Source organism: Pseudomyrmex gracilis, unplaced genomic scaffold (assembly GCF_002006095.1).
Source record: "Pseudomyrmex gracilis isolate BER0280 unplaced genomic scaffold, ASM200609v1 scaffold_35, whole genome shotgun sequence".
In the NCBI taxonomy this organism is placed as follows: Eukaryota; Metazoa; Arthropoda; class Insecta; order Hymenoptera; family Formicidae; genus Pseudomyrmex; species Pseudomyrmex gracilis.
Genome location: NW_018020619.1, coordinates 198,603 through 222,442, shown reverse-complemented (window position 1 = coordinate 222,442; position 23,840 = coordinate 198,603). Strand labels below are relative to the sequence as shown.

At 38.6% G+C, this 23,840-nt stretch overlaps 1 protein-coding gene across 7 annotated transcripts in view; it reads right to left on the bottom strand.

Annotated features, from left to right (window-relative positions):
* Positions 1-23,840, bottom strand: part of LOC109852765 (acetylcholine receptor subunit alpha-like) — a 147,103-nt gene that overhangs the window by 44,733 nt on the left and 78,530 nt on the right. For 4 of the 7 annotated variants that reach the window (XM_020424230.1, XM_020424231.1, XM_020424232.1 and 1 more), the window contains one exon: positions 11,236-11,416. The exons of the other annotated variants lie outside the window; for them this stretch is intronic. In XM_020424230.1, coding sequence (XP_020279819.1) covers positions 11,236-11,416 — 181 coding nt within the window. The remainder of the gene's footprint in view (positions 1-11,235; positions 11,417-23,840) is intronic. 7 annotated transcript variants of the gene reach the window in all.

The window sequence follows — 23,840 nt, the reverse complement described above, 5'->3', positions numbered from 1 at the left end:
CCTGGTATTATTCTCGCGTTTTCATAATATTCAATCTGTTGCGTCTGCCTTTTTTGCGAAGAAAAACAAGATTTTGTTCTCGTTCGGAAGCCGCGACTTTTCTTTGCCGCAGTTTCCGAGTTCCATTTTCAGAAAGTCGAGATGTGGAATTTGCAAAATGAAAGAGAGAGAGAGAGAGAGAGAGAGAGAGAGAGAGAGAGAGAGAGAGAAATCGCGTTCTCGTTGGCTCACGATATGTATATGCAAACGTGCGACGTACAAAAAAAAACTCGAGTATAATCTACGATGTTACTGCAACAAAGAAAAGAAAATGCCACAACTAAACCGCGACCATTGTACGTATTTTTTTTCGAGAAATCGCGTTTTTTCAAACTTGACGTTAAACTATAATTGTCTCCGAAAGTAACCGAGCTTATATCGGAAGTTAGAGATATACATAACGCGTCGCACAAAAAACAAGAATACGTACCGAAAAACACCAGGTATACATAAATCATAACCAGGTTTCAGCACAACGTGAACCGCGACCTATTTCCGCAAGAAGAAAAATCACGAGTTCAATTCCGCAGCGGGAGAAAGAGAGAAAGAGAGAGAGAGAGAGAGAGAAAGGGGAGTCTCTGGACCGGCGGATGCGGAAGTAGAAGCAGAGCTTGAAAGCCCTCGCAATTTTTCACACTCCGCCGGCCTCTACTACTCGTTGACAGACCGCTGCATTTCCAGCGCGGCCGCGCGAAACGTCAGTGAAAAGTATACGATTATCGGAACACGTACTTTTTTTAGAATTTTTGTGTGGATAAAAGTGTTTTTATCGTGTACTACTTTATGTAGTGCTTCATTAAATCTTTGCAATGTTCAACAAGCATACGTATAGTGATTTTTTATCAAAATTTAGATAATTGTAGTATTTTTATGATACATTTTTTATATTAAATAATAATACTTGATTATAGTAAAATAATATAATTATTATAATGTATTATATAATAAATAAAAAAAAATTTATTGATATTATACATGAATTTTATTATACAATAAATTTATATTATATTACATTATAATATATATATATATATAATATATAATATATAATATATAATATATATATATTACATTATAATTTATTATAAATTATAATATATTATTTAATAAATTATTATCATACAATACAAATTTATTAGAATATTTATTATAATAATATTCACATTATATTTCTATTCCGCTGTGACAAAAGTTACGGTAAAAAACTAAATAAACTTTATTTCTGAGGAAAAGCAAAGTGTTTCCGATACGTAAACCCGAATGGAAGACCGATTGTGGTTAACATTTTTCTTTTGGCTTTTTGTAGGAGAGACTATGGAACTACAAGCAACATTTACGGAACTCTGTTCCTTTGATCGTGACGATTTACCCGTAAAATCGACGTGTTTCTTTGGAGCGACGGAAAACAGAAGCGCCCCTTTATCGATTCCAACGGTTCTTTTTTTCCCTGGCGATATATATTGTTGGAGTTTAAATTGATACCCTTTAGTAGTATATGTACATATTCATACGACGTCTTTAATGTCAAACTTGCCTATATTTGACTCTGAAATAATAACTTCTCTCTCACATGTTTTTAATGAACGTACATGTGTGTAAGATATTTTTGTGTAATTATTTCAATGCAACAAAAAAGTAAACTCGTTTTTTCCGCGCATCTATCTATAATTGTCACGTATATTTTATCAAAGTACGTTGTTTCGTATCTTAAACATTCTTGTTTTAAACAATATTTTTAGCCAATTGAAAACTTTCGTATTCAGTGTTGGGGGTAACAAAAAAAAAAAAAAAAAAACTATATGTTGTCAAAACGACATGTGTAATCTAATATTTCACGAGAGTTTTAACACAAAGGCCGAGAGAATGTGATATTTTTCATCCTAATCCAAAAAAAGAGGGCGGACGAGCTGATTTTAGTGGAAATAATAACATGCCCCATATAAAGTAATCGATATCTCTTTTCGCGCGTTTGCCATGCTATAATTATCGCCAACCGAGGTGTAATACGGTAACTCTCCGAGGGAGAACCACATTCAGGCGGCAAATTGCATATTCGGCGACAAAATGAGAAAATCAGCAAGTCCGGTCATTTTCTCTCCTTGGCAATAAGCCCGTGGCTATCGATCGCGAAATCATTAACATCGTTCACGCGTAACACCACACGAAAGAGGAAGAGGACAGCGCTAAAGAAACGTTTTCTTCACACCTGCCGTGTCCCGAGCGACGCGTTTATTGTCCCTCTTTTGTTGCGTTACATTCACACTTGGCAGCCCTTCTAGAGACAGAAAGCTTTCCTAGCGCGCAAGCACATTAACGCTTTCCTACGCGCAACAACACATCGAGCTTTTGCGGTACTTGGCTTTTACTAGTCGCATAACGCACACTTACATACACCCAACAATGATAAACATACATATTTAATGTCTGGGGAAAGTGTGAGCGGGGCGTGGTTGAGTAAACTGCGTGTCTACGGGGTGGTCCGAAACTCTCGCGCACGACAAAACTTTTAAAGAAAAACGAAAATTGATAATAATGCGACAAATGCGAAAAAATGCCTTCTTGCCTAATTCTAAAATATCGATCGGTCGATGAAATAAAGTCGACATACAACAAAAATTATTATAATTTGCAACTTATATGCTCGTGGGTGAAACAGAGATTTGATTTTTTTGTTTTTACGTAAAAGCGCGGAACTTGATTAAAAAAAAAAAAAAGTGACGTGCACGTAGATGTCTCAGATGTCTGGCGATTTCGGAACAGCCTGTACGGATACACACCAAGTATGTGTATAATCTCGTGTCTTAACGAAATATATACGTGCGAGTATTGCGTGTAACACCGCGTGTATGCGTGTATGTGTGAATGTGAACTGCATACATGACGCCTTGTTGCGACCACGCGCGGCGCAATGTATATGTATCCTACAATATTTTTTTTTTTTTTTTTTTTATCCTTTTCTCGCGTCGCAGTGTGTTCCACGGAGTGGAGCTCATGTACATCACGGAAAAAATACTGTACCGCAGAGCTTGCTGACTTTTAAATTAAATATATGCAACGTCTTTCTTCAAGCGAATACTTTAATCGCTTAAATTAAACACGTGCGACATCTTCCTTCAAGCGAAATATTTAATCGCTATAAACGTGGTGTGGTTAAACGTTTATAACAAAAAATATGATTAAAACTTGAATATTTTTAATTAAATATTAAACTCGGCTCTCGTAGTTTGTTGATTTTTTTTTTGTGACAGGTTTTTAAATTCTAAAATTTCGCTGTAAAACCGATTATAATCAGACATATATATCACTAATCACGATTGTATTGCACGTTGCGAGAAAGAAGAAGAAGAAGAACGAATTCTAGTGACACGCAATGAAATAAAAATTGCTCAAAAGAAAGAAAACAACATTACGTGCCACTCATATGCACGCACTTATTCTCACTTATCTTGCACAAAGTCAAAGCACTTCTGAAGTATACGTTTTGCGTCGCGGAAAATGCATTTGTGACGTGACACGTGAGATACACAGGTATGTGTGTGTGTGCGGGAGCATTATGTGGACATATTACGTGTTGCGTATGTGCGTGTATATGTGTGCGAAATAAAAGCGGAACGTACAAAGGTGCCGACGCCACTATGAAAAAGTCGAATCCCCCATGGAAAAGGTATAAAATTCGAATGTATATTTGAAAAGGAATAAATACTGAATTGCCATAAATATATGTATGCTATACACATATGATTTTTTCTTTCGTGCTTTTTTTTTTTTTTTTTATTGTCCATAATACAGTCAGTTGAGCAGATTCTGTCCGGCGGACGTAAAGTCTACGCGGCCATTTCTTACAATCAACGTTTCTTGCAATCGACTTTTTACAGTCAAGACAAAAACGATGAATAATAACGTTTGCATTATCTGTTCTGATTCTTTAGGAAAAAATCTTTGGGGAGAAAATGCTTGAGAGAAAAAGAGAGAGAGAGAGAAACATGAACAATTACAGTAATGTAAAAGCTTCTCATTTCCTTAGATTATCGCAAAAAGTCTTTGATTTATTACGAGCACTCAGACGGTTACGAAAACTGCATCGGACGTGGTATTGATAATTAGCGCAACTCAAACCGATGTGCTCGACTGGATACTCTATCTTGTTTTTAGGTAGATCGCAAGTCGGCAGGATGATGAATACTAAACCGAAGCGTGCGCCGTTTTTATTCTCGAACCTTGCCACGTGATCAAACGAACGAAGATAGCGAACTCAGACGTTTCAATTTTTTTGAAAACAAAAAATCCACTTAAATATGTAAGCAGCTTCTCCAAAATTTAAACTTTAATAAAATGTCGATCTGATGTCTCTTAAAAAAATTTGTGAAAGGAAAAACCCGACGTCAAGATTCACGTGAGGACGTCAATCAAGAATCTCCCTCCCCTCCCCATACGAACATGTCGAGTGGCCAGACGTGTGCTGCACGTGGCACAGAAGTACATTCTAATTCTAATGGGCTGACAGGATTTCACGCTGTCGGCGTGCGATCGACATATATCTCACGATGGCATTATATAAGATAGATACCACCTGACGATGGTGGTGGTCGACGGCGCGACGTGTCGCGTTGCATTGGTATCTGGCGTTTCGGTCGTCCTGGCAAATATCGGACCGCGCTCTGACCCGGTCACACGGTTGACACGAACTACTCAACAAGTCAACGACTCGCCGCCGCCGCCGCCGCCGCCGTCGCCGTCGTTGCTGCCGCTGCTAAGTTAAAGCCGCGAAAGCACTATACTTTCCCCTAAGGGTCCCTTAAAGGGGATACACCCGCGTTCGCGCGCCCTGGACTTCCCTCGTTTTCCGATGAATGTCCTGCAGCCCTTTTCCACACTCGCCCGTACGAACGAAACGACTTTTTTTCCGACAGCGAGAGCTACAAGTTAGCGCGCGGTCTATCGCCGCGACTGTTTCATTTCGAGTTTGAGCGCTGTTGCAAAACCACTCATAAAAGTATCGAGAGAAAGAGTACAACGCGGAATAACATTACAAATGCTGTTTCCCGAGAGAGAGAAAAAGTGAAAGAGAAAGTCTTTATGGAAAGTAATTAGAAACATCTTGTAGACGGAGCAAACTGCTTACGTGATATTTGTCGAAAAAATTAAAAAGTGTCCTGAATCTTGAGGCAAATTTTACTCCTTTATAAAATTTTCTATTATTTTTTTTTGCAGAGGTTTATTCTGAGTTCAAAACAACACACATCTGTCATACATACCCACACACACCAATTAAAGATTATTCTGTTATTTCACGCAGAGAGTTGCGTTGATTCCGATCCGCGCAATTTTCCGGCTTCTACCGAGAAAAAAAAAAGAGAAACTGAGAAAAAAAAACGCGATCACAGAAACCGAACCGTTGTTCGTTTAGGAACTCAAAGGAACTTGTGGAGCAAGTATTCAGAAAATTGAATTATTATCTGTCTGTTCGTTTCGAAATTTTGCGTGCGTTCGATGCGGATGACCGACCCGGCAATAACTCGCGCAGTAGAGTTTCCACGGATAATCGACGTCGCAGTAGAGCGGATAAATATCGGTGCCGTCGGGAATCGTTCGGCCGCGATATATGTACATTCGCACGGTCGAGTGAATTCGGTCGGATATTGTTGTTTTTTGTTTTTACGAAGACGTACACGAATATGTATATACACACGTACAAACCTATAATCGATATAATAATTATTAGCGTTGTAATGAAGTTAAATTACGCGAGACTTGTTTCCCCGTAAATTCTCCGGCAAAATAAAGTGTGCTTATTAGTCCCGAACTTTTATCGTGGTTCACAAATTACCTTATGCCCAACAGTAAAATTGAATTTTCACGTGAATTTTCCAGAGAGGGCTTGTATATTTTACTCATTATCGAACCGGGTCGATTAGGAGGCAGCCCGTGCACGGTGCGCTATTAATGACGTCGTTATAGGACGAACACCCAAATTATTCGCTTGTAGATTACGCAACCGAAGTAATTCACTGACCTCTTGGAACCATTTTATTTATGCAATGCGCAAATTGTCTGCCGTTATGGGTCGCTAATTACACGAATTTGTAAGTGAACCAATACAACAAAAACAGTCGATAAAATAAGCGGTTTTATTTTTTCCAAGAACACATGAATGTATCGCTCGACGAACAAGTAGTTCGATTTTTAGTTTGATTCCGCGAACATTGTGCGAAATTTAATCGCGATGGCGCGAGTTGAATCAACGAGACTTTTTTTGGGACCGTCGTTGAAGCGTCTCGATATTCTTTCGCGACTTCAACTTTATATCGTCTGATAATCAAACGAGATAACAGACTGTCGAGTTTCGACTCGTTATTAGACGCGGGAATATAAGCGCGCACAGAAGCCGCGTACGCGCACTCGGAATATCGATACGTCTTTTATTGCCGCAATAAAGTAAGAGAAAAGTCGTGCTATCTCTCGCGCAGCTCAAATCGGCTGATAGAACGCGAACAAAGCGTAGTGCGCGCTTGTTCCTCCTTTTTTTTCGCAACAAAAAAATGATCCAAGTGTCCGTTCGAGAAAGATTTACTGTAGAACTTCGATAATTTCGAGCATCACAATTTCGACTTATCCTTTAGTCTCCAATAGTTTTCGCCACTATTGACGGTCCCCCGATTTTCAAATGACTGCGCAACCGCGTTGAATGTGAGTCTCACTCTAAAAAAGCCTAAAAAAAAAAAAAAAAAAAAAAAACTAAAGTCTAGACTCAAACGCGCTCGAACTTACTTAGAGTTCTGGTGTATTGAATACGTCGGACATATAATATCAATCACAAATTGAGAAATTAATGAAAATTAATCGGAACACTGCGTGTTATTGAAATAAAGATTTGTCCAAGTGTTTATGAAGTTTTAGCGTGAGGTACAACATAATACGACGGATCTGTCTTGCTCGACAGAATATAGCGCTTTGGTTAGCGCGAACCTCGTGTAATCCTCCGGCTGGCGAGACTAACGAGCGATGCGCCGCTGCAAAAAGCGTGGAAATTCTACCGGAAAGTTTTAACGATGTACTGTCAGGAAAGACGTGCGAAACTTAGAGACGAGCCGTAGATTGACGTTGAAAAATGAGAGACGTGCGCGCGAAATGATGACATGTGGGTATGTTCGGTTGTATCGCGCACACGCGACTGTGTGAAATGCGAAGTTGTTTTGAGCAAGTGATATTTAACATACGTTTGCGTTTTGCGTGAAATAACTCGTAAAAAGTTGCGGCAAGTACGCTCTGTGAAATTATCTCTCGCACATGCGGAAGTCGAACCAAACTTTGCACCGGAATAAAATAATACATCACGGAACAACTGCGAACAAAATGAGAAATATTTACGTGGTATGGTATTTACGAGACATTACGGTAAGTTTTTTTTTTTGTAGAGAGGGAGAGACACATTTAGAAAACTGCTTTTCGCGATAAGAAATAATGTAAGTTTTCTTGATATTCTCTTTCAACGTTATAATTTAGTAAACGTTGTAAGAACTCGCGCGCGCGTGCACAGTATAAAACTCTCGCGAATAAGCGGTAAAAGGAACGTCGTCTCTACTCCAGTTGGTGAAAAAGTACCGCGAGAAAGAAAGAAAGAGAGAGAGAGAGAGAGAGAGAGAGAGAGAGAGAGAGAGAGAGAGAGAGAGAGAGAGAGNAGAGAGAGAGAGAGAGAGAGAGAGAGAGAGAGAGAGAGAGAGAGAGAGAGAGAGAGAGAGAGTCTACTTGCCGCTACTAAGTGGCTTTTAATATTACATCGCACAATGCAGAAAATTGCTTTTAAGGAAGAGCTTTACGTTGAGTTACATTCTTTGCACGGGAACGCGAGCTTTTTAATCCAGAAATTTCGAAAAGCGTCGGCGGCACATACACGACCAACGACTCATTTGCTATATCGATCGCGTCTCGATCGTCCTACTTTTTCGCCGCGTGTCCGCCGATTCGGTCTAGACGAGTAAATTGCGTTGTCGACGCGTTTAATTGCGCGCTCGCCAGATTAGCGCTTGCCGGTCAAGCTCGCAGTCGAATCGCATGTGATGAGATTGATAAAATAACGTGTCGCTATTACTTTGTGACGCTTGCGCGCTTAATAAAATATCCGATTAAATGCCGAATATCGAGAAAGAATTTATTTATACTATCCATCTCATTTCAAAGACTGTTATAAGTTTCTTTTTCTCTTTGTATTTTTATCTCGCTTTTTGTTTTTTTATGAAAATTATATTTTTTCGGAGAGATGCGAAAAACACTTTTCGTACAGTTGCAAAAGTAAATCTTACGGTAAGTCGCGTGGTCAAACATTTTTTGCATGAATAATATAAATAGAAAGAGTGTAGATAAAGTGACAAGAAAGAGAGTTTCGCAATGTTTGTCACACGTAGAAAAACTAAAGTATTTTGCATAGGTGGCATCATCCAGGTGGTTACATGTGGCTAACATGGTCTCTCGTTGCGTGTGTCATGATGTTTCGAATTTTTGTGTTTCGCGAGATTTTATACCTTTCCCACGTATGTCGAGTAGTAGTAGTGACGCCCTGTGTGTACTGTAAAAAGGACAAGCTGGAGAAACAAACAACCAGAATTCACAGCCAGCAGCACGTATTGATCGGTACCGTAATCGCGGCTTTAACGTTCTCTCAAAAAAGAAAAAAAGGAAACACGGCCGCTAAATAAATACGAGAAAAAGACGAGGCGACTGATCGGAAAGCGGATATTCTCTCACCGACATGTGAATCGTGACCAAGGCATCCTGTGGACTTTCGACGTATTGCTCTTTTGGTTTACTTGTCGAGACGAGGATCAGAAAGATAAACTTCCGTATTGTGTAACAAGAGTGCGCAATAATGTTTTATCGACTTCAACATCGCGCGGTAAATCACTCGCGCTGAGTTTACAACACGGATTATCAAATATCTACAAAGTGAATTTTCAATTACACGTAAAAATCTCTCTTTCTGCGAGAGAAAATTTTCATATAATTTCTATTTGTAACAAATAATCAAATATAAACAAAATAAAAAATAATCTTAATCTCCGTGGCAAGTTATACTTTTCAAGCCGGAGTACCGACAAATAAATTAAAATTTTTTTTGTTTTACGTAACTGTTACTTTGATGTCATTGAATCTGTGATTATCGCAATTTTTTCCAGTTATTAATCCGCAACAGGATATAAAATACACACACATATATATATATATATATATCATTTAACAAATGTTGACGGCGCGATTTCATCCGACATGTAACGGTAAATCTCTCGAATCGCTCGTATACGCGTCACTCCATTACAGTCTGACATCGTGGACACCGGATAAGCTCGTCGATCCTCGCCTGGACAGCAAACACGAGCCGCGCTGACGGATGCATTTAGACGGTTCTTCGCGAGAGCTCGCGCCGATTTCTCGGACACACCGTAGAACCGAATATGAAAACGCGCCGGACATCGTATGCGCGTGTGGTATATCTCACGACGTAGAAAAAATGGTGGTCAATAAAAATAACACTGCAGTCCACACACCACGTAACAATATCCAAATATATATACGTATGTAATATATGCACACACATGTATACAGGGGATGCGTCCCAGAATGCCCCCCTAGTTTTTATTTTCATCCACAGATTTTTGGACCAATTTGAATAGATCAAAAAGTATACATCGATTTGTCATGCACAATTCAAAGCAGAAAAGCTTCATTTTTTGTTCTTGATAAATTTGAAAAAATTTATAATATAATTTGTAATAATTCGAAAAGAAATGAGAGCGTGTCCGAATCGAATTGTTTTTTCAAGACAAAATCGACTCCAAATTGATAAAAAAAAAAATCTCTACATACACACACACACACACACACACACACGAGAAAAAGAGAAAGCATCCGGCGCGTCCTGTGTACATGCGTACAGAGACGGATGAAAAATATAAAATATATACGTAAATATATCACGTGACGTCCAAGACTAGCGCATCGCAGGAACGTTTATTACGGGTATCAAGGAGGCATTCTTTGAGACAAAGAAAAGAAATAACACAAAGTGAATAAGAAAATGAAAAAACGAGCTAAAAAGGACAACGTGAGAGGTAGACCGATGATGAATAAGTAAGTTCTCGAGATTAAATGCTTGGAGACTGCGGTTTTCTCGTGCTCTCGTTGTGACGTCGTGGCAGATTTGCGGCACCTTAAAGCCGTCATAGGTCCAGGAGCCTAACTTCAAAACACAGGTCTGTACGTCGTACGGAAAGAACTCAACGTCGATGGAGCAGGAGGATTTATATACGGCCGGCGGTTGCCACACGACCAATCCCGAATAGTAGACCGTGGCCTTGGTCATCAGCGTCACCTCGTAGTTCCCGTCGGCGCTGTAATCACCGAAGAAACGAGCCGAGCGTGATCACGATGGGCTCGGAGAGAAGGTCTCCGGATGCTGCCGCCTTCTTCTCTTTATTTTCCATCTTTTTCTTTTTTTTCCCTTTCTATCCGGCTTCTTTTTGTCTGTTCAATATTCGATTTTCCGCGCACCGAATGCGTCTTGTGCGCGCGTTCTCACGAATATCACTCTATTCCCCAAGTGAGCAAAAAAGAGATTTCGTAAGGGGAAATTGATTGATTCGGCCAACTTTTTTATATAGCGCGTTTTGACTTGCACAAAAAGAGCACGACACCGATCGAAAATCGACGCGAACAAATCGGAAGAATAAATAAATTCAAATAATTAAAGAATTGTTTTTCACGCGATTAAAAAGTTTTTTTCACGATAATGTTTTTACTAAAAATTGTTTTTGTAGAAACTTTATACATCTCACGCTTTCAATTTATAACTCGTGATGCGCACAATAAGCACGATCACTTCGGATTACGTGGCAGCATCCGTCTTCCCACGAGGGCGATTTTTTTTTTTTTGTGTTCTCCCTCTTCCGATCGCCGGAGACCTACGCGACGAGCCGATCGTCTGTGTGATCTAGTCTAGGATCTAGCTCAGGATCTAGCTTGATCCCGCCATACCGGAAACGCATCTCGTACGCAGACTGCGTCGGATCCGCGTCTCGGACGTGTTCTCGACAGGTTTGAACCGGATTGGGTTTTTGACGAGTTGAGGGTTCAAAGAGACCAGGGATCAAGAGTCAGGAAGAAGGGAGGCGGACTAACGACTTAACGGCTACCATGCAAATTTACCTTGAAGCCGTCATAGGTCCACGAACCGAACTTGAGGACGCAGGTCTGCTCGTCGAAGGGGAAGTACTCCACGTCGATCTCGCAAGATGACTTATATATGGCCGGCGGCTTCCACTCGACCAATCCTTGATGGTAGATTGTGGCCTTCGTGGCCAAGGTCACCTCGAAGTTGCCGTCCGCGCTGCGAGCGAGCACATTAGTGGTTCTGGGCGCTGCGGCGGTCGAGCTTACTTTGTACTTCCGATTTTGACATCAAGCCGTCTTTTTTTCTTTTTATTTTAATTTATTTCTTGTACGTAGAGTGTACATGTGTGTAAGCGTCTTAAAATAATTATGATAAATTTCTAAATAGGCAGAGACAGAGATCTAACGCATTTTGTGTGTGAATCTGACAGTTTTTTTTTCTTCCGATAAGAGAGCGCGCGGTTGATCAATTGTGAGAAAATCCGCGAAACTTAATCTTTTTGCGAGAGGTTTTAATCGGAAAAGTAGAATTAGCTAGCTGGACACTCGAAGCGAAATCGGATTATCGCGCCATTACGCGGCACTGACTCTTAATTTCGATCCAGTAAATCTCAATCGATAATTCGGCTTTAATCAAGTACGGTATCTCTCGTCTCGATAAGCCGCGTTTCTATGTCTGTAAAACCAGCAACAACGTCGAAATTATACTATAATTGTGTTTGAATTAAGTTTTGGAGGCCAATCCCGAAAGTAGTGCAATTTCGGGTCGACCCGTAGCAAGGTCGGAGCAAGCTCCGTTCACTCGCCTGTGTTCAAAAACAAGTTAATATACCGAAATCTCCAGTGGAGATTATATCAGATATTAAGCTGATAAGAACAGATACTACACATTTGATCTTAGCCAAAAGGCCGAGAAGCGATGCCTGTCAACGCTTTCGGAATGAATATATAAATCTCTGGGCAAAATTCAAACACGAGAAAGCACGACTCGTAGCGGCGACCGAGAAAACTATTGCGTATAGGCTCCACAATTGTACTCTCTAGCGTAACAGAAAAGAAAAAAAAAGCAAACAGATAAAAAAAGATAGCAAAATAGAGATAGATAGAAAGAGAAAGAGAGAGAGATTCAAGTAAACTACACCGAGCGTGAGATTTCGATGCGCGTGAACTTAGCGCGTGCCTCTCGATATAACGTTCGTTTATCGAAGTACATCACACTAACGAGAAACGTCTATTTTTTTATTTCTGAATTGCGCTTCCTCATCGTCTCTGAACTAAAAGAACTGAAAAGAAGGGACGGTTGGTATTCCTCTAGATGTTGCACAAATACAGATATCCGCGGCTGATAGCATCCCGTTTACTGTCGAGAGTTCGTATCGGCCACGTGGGGCTCGAAGTAAACTAAGCGCGACGGTTTCGAGTTTCCCCAAAGTCGTAGAGAGAATCCGGAGATACTAAGTCATCGTGGATGATTGCGGTGTGCGCCGGGATTATTTTGCTATCGCTTTCCTTCCTTGTAAACTATCTTCCCGAGCTCGAAAGTTACGATCGAGACAGGAAGTAAAGACCGCGAGTTTCTAAGCCGGCAAGTAACAGAGCTGATCGTCGTTGAACCGCGAATTACATCGGAGAAGCGCAGTTTCGCGATGACTCGATTTGATTGAAAAAAACATGTTGGCTTTGTCAATATATAGCTTCGTTGTATTTGCGCATCGAATTGTTATTTGTGTACTTGCTGATTCGAAAATAAACGATTAAATTTGTGTACAAAAAGCTCTCAAATATATGTGTGTGCGTAATGAGAAATATCTATTTTACAATTCCTTCAATTTCCGATTTTATTGGTTTGTGTTTACACACACACACACACACTGTTTTTACAAACAATACTCAATTGACACTTGCATGCTGTTTTACTTTGATTACGCTTTCAACTTTGATGTTACCGACTAAACCCGTTTGAGGGACGAAGAAAGAGATAAAGAGAAAAGAAACGTGCATTAATAATTCAACCGAAAGCTACCTTGGCGGAGCGGTTTACTCTCTCTGCCCCGACTTGCTCATTCTTCCTCCCTCTCCCTCTCGCCTCGTGCGCATGAAACTTTACCGAGTATTTGACACAAACAAACAGGCGTACAAAGCGAATGAATGTATGAATCGTGTCGCTCTGTATGCAGTTATAATTCGTGCGCGTTGAATCTTTTGTGTGGATACACGCAGCCACTTGGCAGATATTAAGCAAACTATACGCTGCATGATATACAGAATTCTGGTAACTGCCACGAAAGAGGATCGAACGGTTCGCTCGGGGTGAAATGCAATTTTCGTCACGCGACAAACGTTTCAAAGTTTCATGGAAAACAAATCAAATATCCACGTGAATTTTGTGTCTCTTTTAAATCGTAAAAATATTTACATATTTGCTATATAGGCACGTATACACGGAAAAACATGATGTTGAATTAACAGCATCAGTTTAATTCTTCGCGGACAGACATAGATCTTCCAGGCCCACTCAAAACTTGCGCATCGGCGTATCTCTAGTATAAATTAGTTTTCTTTTAAACGCTTATATCTTCGAAACTACTAGATTTTTTTCAACTTGTCTTTTTTGGTCGACGCAGAATCGTTCAAACTTTTGATTAAAAAAACAAAAATGAAAAAATATTGATTTTTCGCGGAGATATTTAATTTCAAAGTCGTTTAGGTCTCACGGACTCAGTCTGTTCAACTAGTCGTCATTTTTTAAGTCTGTCCACGAAAAATTAATTAAAATATGTTCTGTTGATGCAACATTAATGTCATTAAATTACACAACTAGTTGCTTTAAGAATCTAAATGTTAAATCAGTCGCACACGCATTTATTTTTGCGGCAGCCCGCGACGTCAGCTTTAATGGAAACAATTCCAAAATTTTTTTTTGTGTATTTATGCACATACTTTATTTGAGAACAAAAAAGAGAAAAAAATAGATTTTCGATCCTCTTGTTAATTTGTATTAAGTGCCACTGCGCACTTCAATTTCGAGCCTCTGCACTTCTATCTCGCCGCGTTTCACAAAATTTGCATATGTCCGTTCGCTCTCTCTCTATTGTCGGGTATAAACGGCGAGATCGCAATTTCCTGCAGCGAGAACTCCCAATGATTGTCGATGAATCGTTTACGTGAAAGCGTATAGCGTGTGCGTTACAATGAAAGGCTTTTTGGACGCGCGCTCGCACGAAAGTAGCACTTCTCGCGTTACCTAACAGCCGCAAAAGGTGATGTGATACCGCACATTAGACGTATGATGTATATCGGACGACCTAGATTTTTCATTTCCAACAGCTTGGATTGCAGTGGGAGAAAAAAAAAGATAAAAAAACTGCTCTTCGTCATCTTTCCGATGCATTTTGAAAGATACAACATACCGGCACGTATTGCGAGAACTAGTCAAAAACAAGCCGAGACGGAGACGCGCGAGACAGGACGGAGACCTTGCGCTGAGAGTAAAATGAAAAATCGCTCATACACCAACGCAGTCTGTCAAGGTCTCCATTATCAAGAAAGGTGCAGGCACCGATATTTTACGGAATTAACCGGCAGCGACACCGCTGAAAAATAGCTTTATCCTTACCGTCATCACCGGAAAACGTTTCGATGTGTTGTACGACGAAATAACATATAGGTACACACACAAGAGAGAATTCTATCAAGAACTATCGAGCGGAATTTCGTTGTGTAACGATCCGGGATAAGTTCAGAGATTAATCGTGGATCTCTTGCGTTATCGCGCGCGCGCGTGTGTGTGTAAGTATGTGTGCTTATGAAAAGTACTTTCTCACCTTCGTTTATCTGTCAGATATCTGTCTTTCTCAAACAGGTAAAGAAAATTTAATGCAATATTTTAACTAAAAAAAATAGCAAATGTTTCTACAAACAACCATAGATATTGACAGTACAATCAATCGAGATACCGCGTTGGAAAAAAGAATTGGAAGAAAGAAAAGAAATGAACCAGGAGATTTCCTCAGAGCCAGTCTCGGCGCTGTCAGATCCAAATCTTGGCCCGCGATATTTATCATCCCTCCGTCTCCCTCGATACATTAACTAGCAGTTTCGGGCCGACGTGAACTCTCGCGTCGAATACTTTATTCGCTCGATTCGTTCTACTTTTTCGAATCGAGATTTTCCGCAAACCCGCGAGAAGAAAAGCGCGCGCGATCGTAAATCATCTTGCTCAATAAAGAACCTTCCACTCCCTTTCGTCTCTTCCGTCCCTCATGACCGGTCGCGGCAATTTATTTGCCGGATACTTCGCTGTCGTATAACAGCGCGGCACTGTGATAGGATTAACCACACCCGTCCGTGCAGAAGCTCGTTCACATGAGGACAGCAATTGCGAATTGCCCATCCCGCAATTCTCTCTCTCTCTCTCTCTCTCTCTCTCTCTCTCTCTCTCTCTCTCTCTCTCCGGGTCGCTGTAACCTCCTCTCTTTCTGTCACACATTCACAAAGATTAAAAAGGAACAAAGCTATTGCTCAAAGAAGCGAGTTCCGGCTGGTTCCGTCTGCTCGTATCCCGCGCAAGCTCAGTTTTCATCAACGAACTGAACTTCAATTTCACTTAGCTTCTGACCCTCTCAAAACTCGCGTCTCGTCGCATCCCTCGAATCACCTCCATTTTCACACACAATCTACCCGTGCGCCTTCCCTCGGGGTTGCTCTTCTCGTCGGCCGTCGATATTATTTTCACGCCGGCGACAGCGAAATGTCTTCCTGTCTCGCGTCTTTCTCGTTTATTCCTTCACATTCCTTCCCCTCGTACGAATTACAACAATCATGCGAAACGACTGAATTTTTATAACTTTCGCCAGCGGCAGAATAACGTCAGTATCATCTCAATAATGTGAACGCTAATTGAGAAGATTAATTATCGGAAAAGCGATTGTTATGCTGCGTTATTGCAACTCGACGAGACTCATTAATCTCGATATCTATTGTCCAAAATTGCTCTTCGCGTTATATAATCCTCACAATAATAAAGCAAGTTGCAACTTTTTGACGAGATGTATGTATCAATATTTTGGGTTATTCAGAAATAGCGAAAATTGATAGCCTGTTAAAATCGTAAAAAAAATGCGCAATATAAAATTGTTACAATCGACAACAGTGTCTCGTATTTCTTTTTTTGCAAAACAGGTACAGATTTATTTTAAACTTGCATCACTTTGTGTATACAAACGTCCTTCTTCTCGGAGCAAACCGTCCGCTTCACTTCGACGATCACTTGTTTTCCGTGCGATTTCGAGATCGATCCGTAGATCGACGACGTATAAAACGAAGTTCGAATTATACTACTTTTCACCGAGTTGTACAACGGCCGTCCTCGATATACGAAGAACTCGATTTGCTGAAGAAACGCGTCGCGGGACACCGTAGCCGATGTCTCTCGATCGGGCGAGATTGCCGGCGCGCCGAAGGTGCTCCCCGGGGAAATACACGCGTCGTTATCTCGAAATTCGAGATTGGAAGTTTCGTTCGCGACGTCTGCTCGCACGCAAAATTGTTGCTTGTCAATCGTACGGAAAAAAAGCTGTATGAGGATCATCTCCGGCTCCGGGCGCGCCCGAAACCTCGAGCGAGAATTTTCTCGTGGAGAGAAGCGAATTAAGAAGTAAATAAAAATTATTTTCCGGCGCACAAACATTATACTATTTTTCATACTGTGCGAGAACACGATAATTTGACAAGTGAGTATATTTTTTTACGAGAGCGTGCACGCGCGCGCGCCCACACAGTGCGCTACAAGTTTTAATCTACCGAGTTTTTCATTCAACGATAATTTCCGAGGCAAGCTATTTTAAAGTGCGTTTTACACAGTTTCGCGAAACATAACGTTAAAAACGGAAATTTTCTGTTTTGAGTTTGAAATTTTTATTTTACATTTTGAAATTTGTGTGTGCGCATGGGATTTATTTATTTATTTATTTTGTTTTATATTCGTTATTCAAAAGATTCAGCACAAGTCTCGCCTCATTCATAGAGAAAGAAGAAACCAGAGAGAAAGAGAAAAATTAAAATGCAACATGAAGCTTGCGAATACATAAAAACATTTTTTAAACTTACATTGCAATTAGAGGTTCTTGTAATCGGAATCGCTGCTTATACTAATGACCGGACGAGGGAGTAGAATAAGATAGAGAGAGAATAGAGGAAAATACGAACAGAGAGAGAAATTCAATTATGCTCCGGTAATATCGCCACAGAGTCGGAAGTTTAATCGGGATTGCATCTCCGTCCTTTCAAAATCTTTCTTTTTTTTTTTTTTACCTTCCTGAGTTTAAGTAGGCAATTAACCGGCCATGCTCGGCTCGCGTGCTATGTTAAAAATATTACTCTTCCTTTTGTAACCGTCACGTTACGTTCATTACCAATACGTATATCACGAGACTCTTTCATTAAAAAATATGCTGCTCTTTTATGTATCTGCCTTCGATACAATACGTCTTTATTTCTGAAGAGCCGTAAAAAGTTCAAAAATCGGATTTCTACCGTATTTCACAGAGCAACGTATAATATGTAGATATTCTAGCGACAAGTATATCGCTTAGATATGCAAAAACTTTCAAATATTTATCCACCGTCGTTTTCGAATAAAAAAGAAGTCGGATAATAAAAATCTCGTGGTTTTATCACGCGATTCTCTTTATATGTCTCGGGTCACTTCGCGTGCCGTCCCAAGAAAACCAGTGCTAAATGTTACGTGCGAGGGAAATAAATCGTCGTGGCTGTGTCATTTATCTGGTCGTCGTTGAATAATGTGCCAAGAAAAGAAACTTCACAGGAAGAACTAGCCGACCACACGATCCCGAGCTCATGATGCGCGACCATCGACTTTTCTGAGACGTAAAAAAATATGACACAATCGCTTCAAATAAAGCGAACACATTTCAATTAAAAAACAACACTCGAGATGCAATATGAATAAATATTTGTATCAAATATTTTTTATACGACGAATATTTTTTGAACAAGATTTCTCTCACCCGTGCAAAACCTGACACTGAAGTTTTGAAATTGGAAGGAATCGATCCGAATGTGTAAGGCGCATCAAGATACCCTGGGAGTGAAAAGAGAAGGAGACGAGAGGAGCTCTTTAGGTATCTTGTTACCTCGACTCGCGGCTTCCATTTTATCCAAGGTTATGCATCAAAAGATTTGTGAAGTCAAGATGAATAAAAAAGAATAAAAAAAATTTTTTAAATAAAAAAATGCATGAAAGGCTGATTTCACCGGCCGCACTTGACTAAACAAATCGATGCGACAATGCCGCGTTCCTAATGTCACTCGAGAATTGTATCGATTATAAATATCGTATTCTAATCTTGCAAATACAGCAAACACACACACACACACACACATACACACACTCTCCTTCGAAAGATCTTATTTTTTGCGCGGGCGTTAAATGGACTGTAGATTGCATTCTTAACACACGAGGACGAATAAAACAGTGAGTGCACACGAGTGTAATTGAGTTGCGTTTAATTACGCGCTTCGACCCCGGCGAAAAAATTTCATTTTCCCGGGAGCGTTCTTGCGACGTGTCCGTCGCTTAATCCGAAATTACGACCGTCTCTGAATCCATGCCGCTTCCCAGACATATACCGTCCAATCAGAATTAATCGGCACGAATTCATATTCAAGGAATTCAACAACTCGACAATCATGTATTTCTCGGTGATTGCAATATAACTGTGGAAATATAGAAAAAGCTTGAAAATTTATATATGTACTACGTAGAGAATTTCCTCGTTTTGGTTCAACAACGTTGATAAAGCTATTAGAGATTGTTTTGTTTTGATAAAGCTATTAGAGATTGTTTTAACATGTACGTTAGAAAGATGTAACAGTTCGTTGCAAAGATATAACAAATAGAGAAAACCGAAGGGCTAATTGTCGCACAGCTAATATCTTGCCGACTAATTAAAGGAAAATATTCCTTATGATATAAGTTGCTATTATCGTGCTAGTCACGTGTACGAAATAATTTTTATTAAAAGTATGGAACGTAATATTTATGAGCACTGTTTTGATAAAATTGGCTATGGCGAATAGAAGTTGCTTATCTTTAATGTTTAGTTAATTTAGTGATTTAAAAATTTTTGATCGCAATTTTATCTTAACCTTTTGTATACAGACCTTTTGTGTACAGACATGGATCTCCCAGACCCACTCAAAAATTGCGCACTGGCGTAAAAATTAGTTTTTTTAATAACTTATATTTTTGAAACTACTAGAGATTTAAAAAATTTTTTTAATCAACGCAGAATTATTCAAACTTTCAATTAAAAAAAAAGTTTTTATATAAATATTAATTTTTTGCAAAAATATTCAATTTTAAAGTCGCGTGTCTCACAGTCTGTATAATTCGTAGATTATTTTTAATGTCGTTATACAAAAGGTTAAGTATAAGAAATATGATAGTTTTAGATAAGTTTTTCTATATTTATTTAACTATCATAGGTTACTTGATAATATTTTTTATTAAAAATGTTTGTTTATAAATATAATATCTTTTATTGAAAATACATACAATAAGTTGACTCAAATGAAACGGAATTAATTATTACGTTACATCATAAGTATGCGCGTGAAAGTAATCGCCGTTTTGCGCGGTATCTCAAACAAGTACATTTCCAAAAATCATTTACATTTTCTTACACTAAAGTATTATCTTTGTTCGAAAATCTTACTTAATGTAAGATTTATAAAAATCATTTATGAAAATTGTTGTTTTATACATAAATTATTATTAATATTTTATAAGTAACTTGATATATAATAGTGATATAATCGTGATATAGTATGTAAATTTCACTAACTGTAATAAACCTTAAAAACGGAAATTATTTACTTTATAATTCTCCTAAATAAAGAGATATATTAAAGCCAATTTTGAATATGAGGTATGTTAGAAAATTTGCATGATCGTGTGCACTAAATAACTTTTTTTTTAAAGATATATAAGATTAATATTTTTTCTCACAGGATATGATCGATATAATTCTCCAATATCACGCAATATTGCGTATTTTGTTTTTTTTTAAATAATTTATTTTGAATATCACTTTGTGCTCCGAAAACTCCCTTACAGAAGCGGGAATTGTTGTGAAGAAAGATTTGACACTAAAGCAAATATTTTCTGAGAAAAATTCAACTTGAAACCGGTCGAGAAAATTGTAATCGTTGCGTGATTTTTGATACATCTAGTGTACTCAACGCTTTCATGTACTCTACGATAAGATTCGTCCTTCTCAGAGTGCTAGGGTATAAAAGGAAGAGGGTTCACGAGCGTTGAAAGTCAATACAGGCTTTCACAGAATATTCTTTCGTCCTTTTCTCCTTTTTCTCTTGCTTCGAAAAAAAGAGGGGACGAAAATCGAATATCTAAAACTTCCAGAAAAAAGATTTACATGTGGATATATGTAAGAAAACACTAGATCAATATAATCACGAAATAACAAATTGCACAACTATTTTTAACACAAAATTGTTAAAAAAAGTAAAAATAAGAACTAGTATTTAGATTTTTTTTCGATTTTCTATTGCTTTTCTCTTTGATCAGTTTTTATTTTTATTTTTAATTTTATCTTTTATTTTTTTTATTTTTGTGAGTTTCTCGAGTAAGGCATCCAAACAGCTGTAGTTTTGCCACTTAGGTTTATAATGTTTATTATTCTTGTCTCCATTTCTTATTTACGCTTGTGTTGCACTTCAAGGCTTTTATGAGTAAAATTATATCCCATGCAAATTTCGTTTTAATGTTATTAAAAGACGTAATCACTAGAACGCAACAATTTTATGGGTATTATTTGATCATTTTTGACGACTTTTTTGATGTTTAAAATAAAAAAATATATACTAAGATGAAATTTCACTCAGTGATAAGATTAGATCTTAACGTGAGTTTTGTATGATAACTTTTAAAGAGTACTGAAGATATTATTGTTTTTAAATTACATGTATACAAAAAATATGTAAAATCAGATACATAAAAATGATCAAACTCCTCTTTTTCGCTCAATGAAGAAAAAATTTTGGATGTGATTGCGATGAAGAAGACATTCCGCTGTGAGAAAAAAACTGATCAATAGGCGATAACGAAGCAAGGTTTCGAATAAAAGAAAGGATTAAACGAGAATTTCACAAATCACGTCGTCGATTATTTCTTTCGGTTCCAGCTACTGTTCCCTTGGGTGCTATAAATTTCCGACAGACGCTCGCTCGACTAGGCGCGCTGATATAAAATTTGTCAAGAAAAATCCTCTCTTTCTTTCGAAACTCTTCTTCTACCAAAGTCACGCGAAAACTTCCGAAAGTATATGTGACGGAAAGATGGGCGCGTGAAACTTTGGAGAGATTCTCGATTGACGCGTAAAGTCGACACCGTTGTCAACGTTTGCAACGTCAACTGTTGTAGAAGATATTTTCTAACAGAAATACGAAACAAAATTATTTTCCAAGTAATTAAATTAAGTAAAGAGACAAAAAGTCAGCCGTGATAAGAATTCAAGATTACCCAAATTTAAAATCGCTCACTACACAGAATACGATCTGTCATCAGATTTGAAAGAGAGAGAGAGAGAGAGAGAAAGAGAACATTTGTCGCGGCTGAAGGTAAAATCTCTTATCGTTCGTACAAAACGCGTTCAGCTGAAAGGGTATAGTTTCATGCTTTGAGATATCGACCTCCCGTTGGCAGAAGAACCACCTCTGTACTTGTATTCTTTACGACCGGTCTCTCTGCAGGGTGCTCTCTTCCATTCTACGCGTTCGCCCGAAGTAAGTCTGGCGGAGTAGTCCGGTCAAGTTGAGCGTGTCCACGGAGGCGGCCTGCGGGGACCTCATGAATCTAAATCCGACTGTGCTCAAAGTGGGTAGGTAGTTTTACGTGTTGTATAAAAGTTGAGGGCGCGCCCCAACCCACGTATAAAAGACGCCGATCGAATTTATGCCACGCTGTGATGTATTGCGCGAATCAAAAGATGTAATCGCTTAAAGATTTTGTAATTTAAAAATTGTCCAATGATTTTGTCTTTTGTCTAAAAGACTAACTTTTACGAATATATTCGTGAAATAATTCTTAGTTGAAAAAGGACTCAATGTTCGCGAAAGAGAATTTGTCTTCGCCAAATTATACAATAGTTTGGTACTTTTCTCGAACTATATGAATTCTGTGCTGAATTCTCGATGCAGACCAACGACGGAATCAGCAAAGTGAAAACAGCGAAAAAAGGCAAGCTGCTGAGTCGGTAGATCTTTGCAATTACGTGCAAAGGAGTGAACTTCTGCAATATCGTTATCTACCTATTTTGCGCAAAAGATTTCTTCTACGGGCGAGCGAGTTTGCCGAGAATTTTCCGAAGATACATCGATCGGAAAAAAAAACGCGCGGATATGTATTGCAATCCGATAAGAAAACAGCATTTGCACATGCGCGAGCTGTTACAAAGCGTTTTCTGTCCAAACGCTCGTTGTGCAGCTGCAGTTTTAAGAACTAGAATAGCTTTTAATGAGATGGAAGAAAACGTGACGCGCGAAAACGACGACCTCCGAGTACTTTTTATTGTAACGCATTGCGCTCTCAGGTCTTTTTCATTAAGGTAGAAGCTGACTATAATTAAACCATTAGCGGCCAGTCCCTGTATTTATACGATGGACAGGTTTTGCTTACGGACGGTGTAATTATAATTTACGACGACCTTATGAGCAACTTTAATTAAATATCATGAGTAATGAAGACGTATTGCCATCTTTTACATACTCAAAACTTTGCAAAACGCGAATGTTCCTATGCAATATATTATAATAGATCCTAATAAATGCACAATTATAAAAATCGATATAAAAATATATTAAATTATAGAAATATATCGATTGAAAAATCTCTAACAAATTTGACAAGCAATTTCGGCTCGTGTATCAAACTAGCGATTTATTCGGTCAATGTGAAGCCATTGTACTAGGTGTTTGTGCGAAATATATATTTTTTATTTACTTAAACGTGTAAATTAATACACATAATAATTTGAATTCACTTCACTTCGAAAATTGATTTAGAATGAATTTGGTCGAATTAAGAAGACGTCTGTACGGAAAACGTGGAAGACTTCTGGCCGAGGTTAGGTGTCTTTTTCGGAATGAATTTTTAATCTTAATCCTGTAAAGAGGGTTTTTAAAATACTAATTTGTAAACTCCTGACATTTACGTTTGACGCGATTGATTACAACGTTGTAAAAACTCTAAGAAATATAAACAATTCATGGGACTTTATTCAACATTCTAAATTAAGGATATGACATTAGTTTTGATCCTACCTGAAAAAGCGTGTGCAAATAATCAGAATCGATTCTATTGATCTTGATTGTTGCCTCTTTTCCGCGTTGCCGATTGGTTGCATGGTTTCGATCGAGTCGAATCGAATCGGTAAGATCGAGAGAGTAAATAATGAAAAGCGATTTTGAGACAGTTCGTCGTATATGTAGAGAAAATTAAAAACGTAACTAAAGTCAAGTAACAGGAAAGTGTAGAAAAACAACACGTGAAAATAACGTGACTGTAATTTATATTATATATAACATTAAATAATACATTA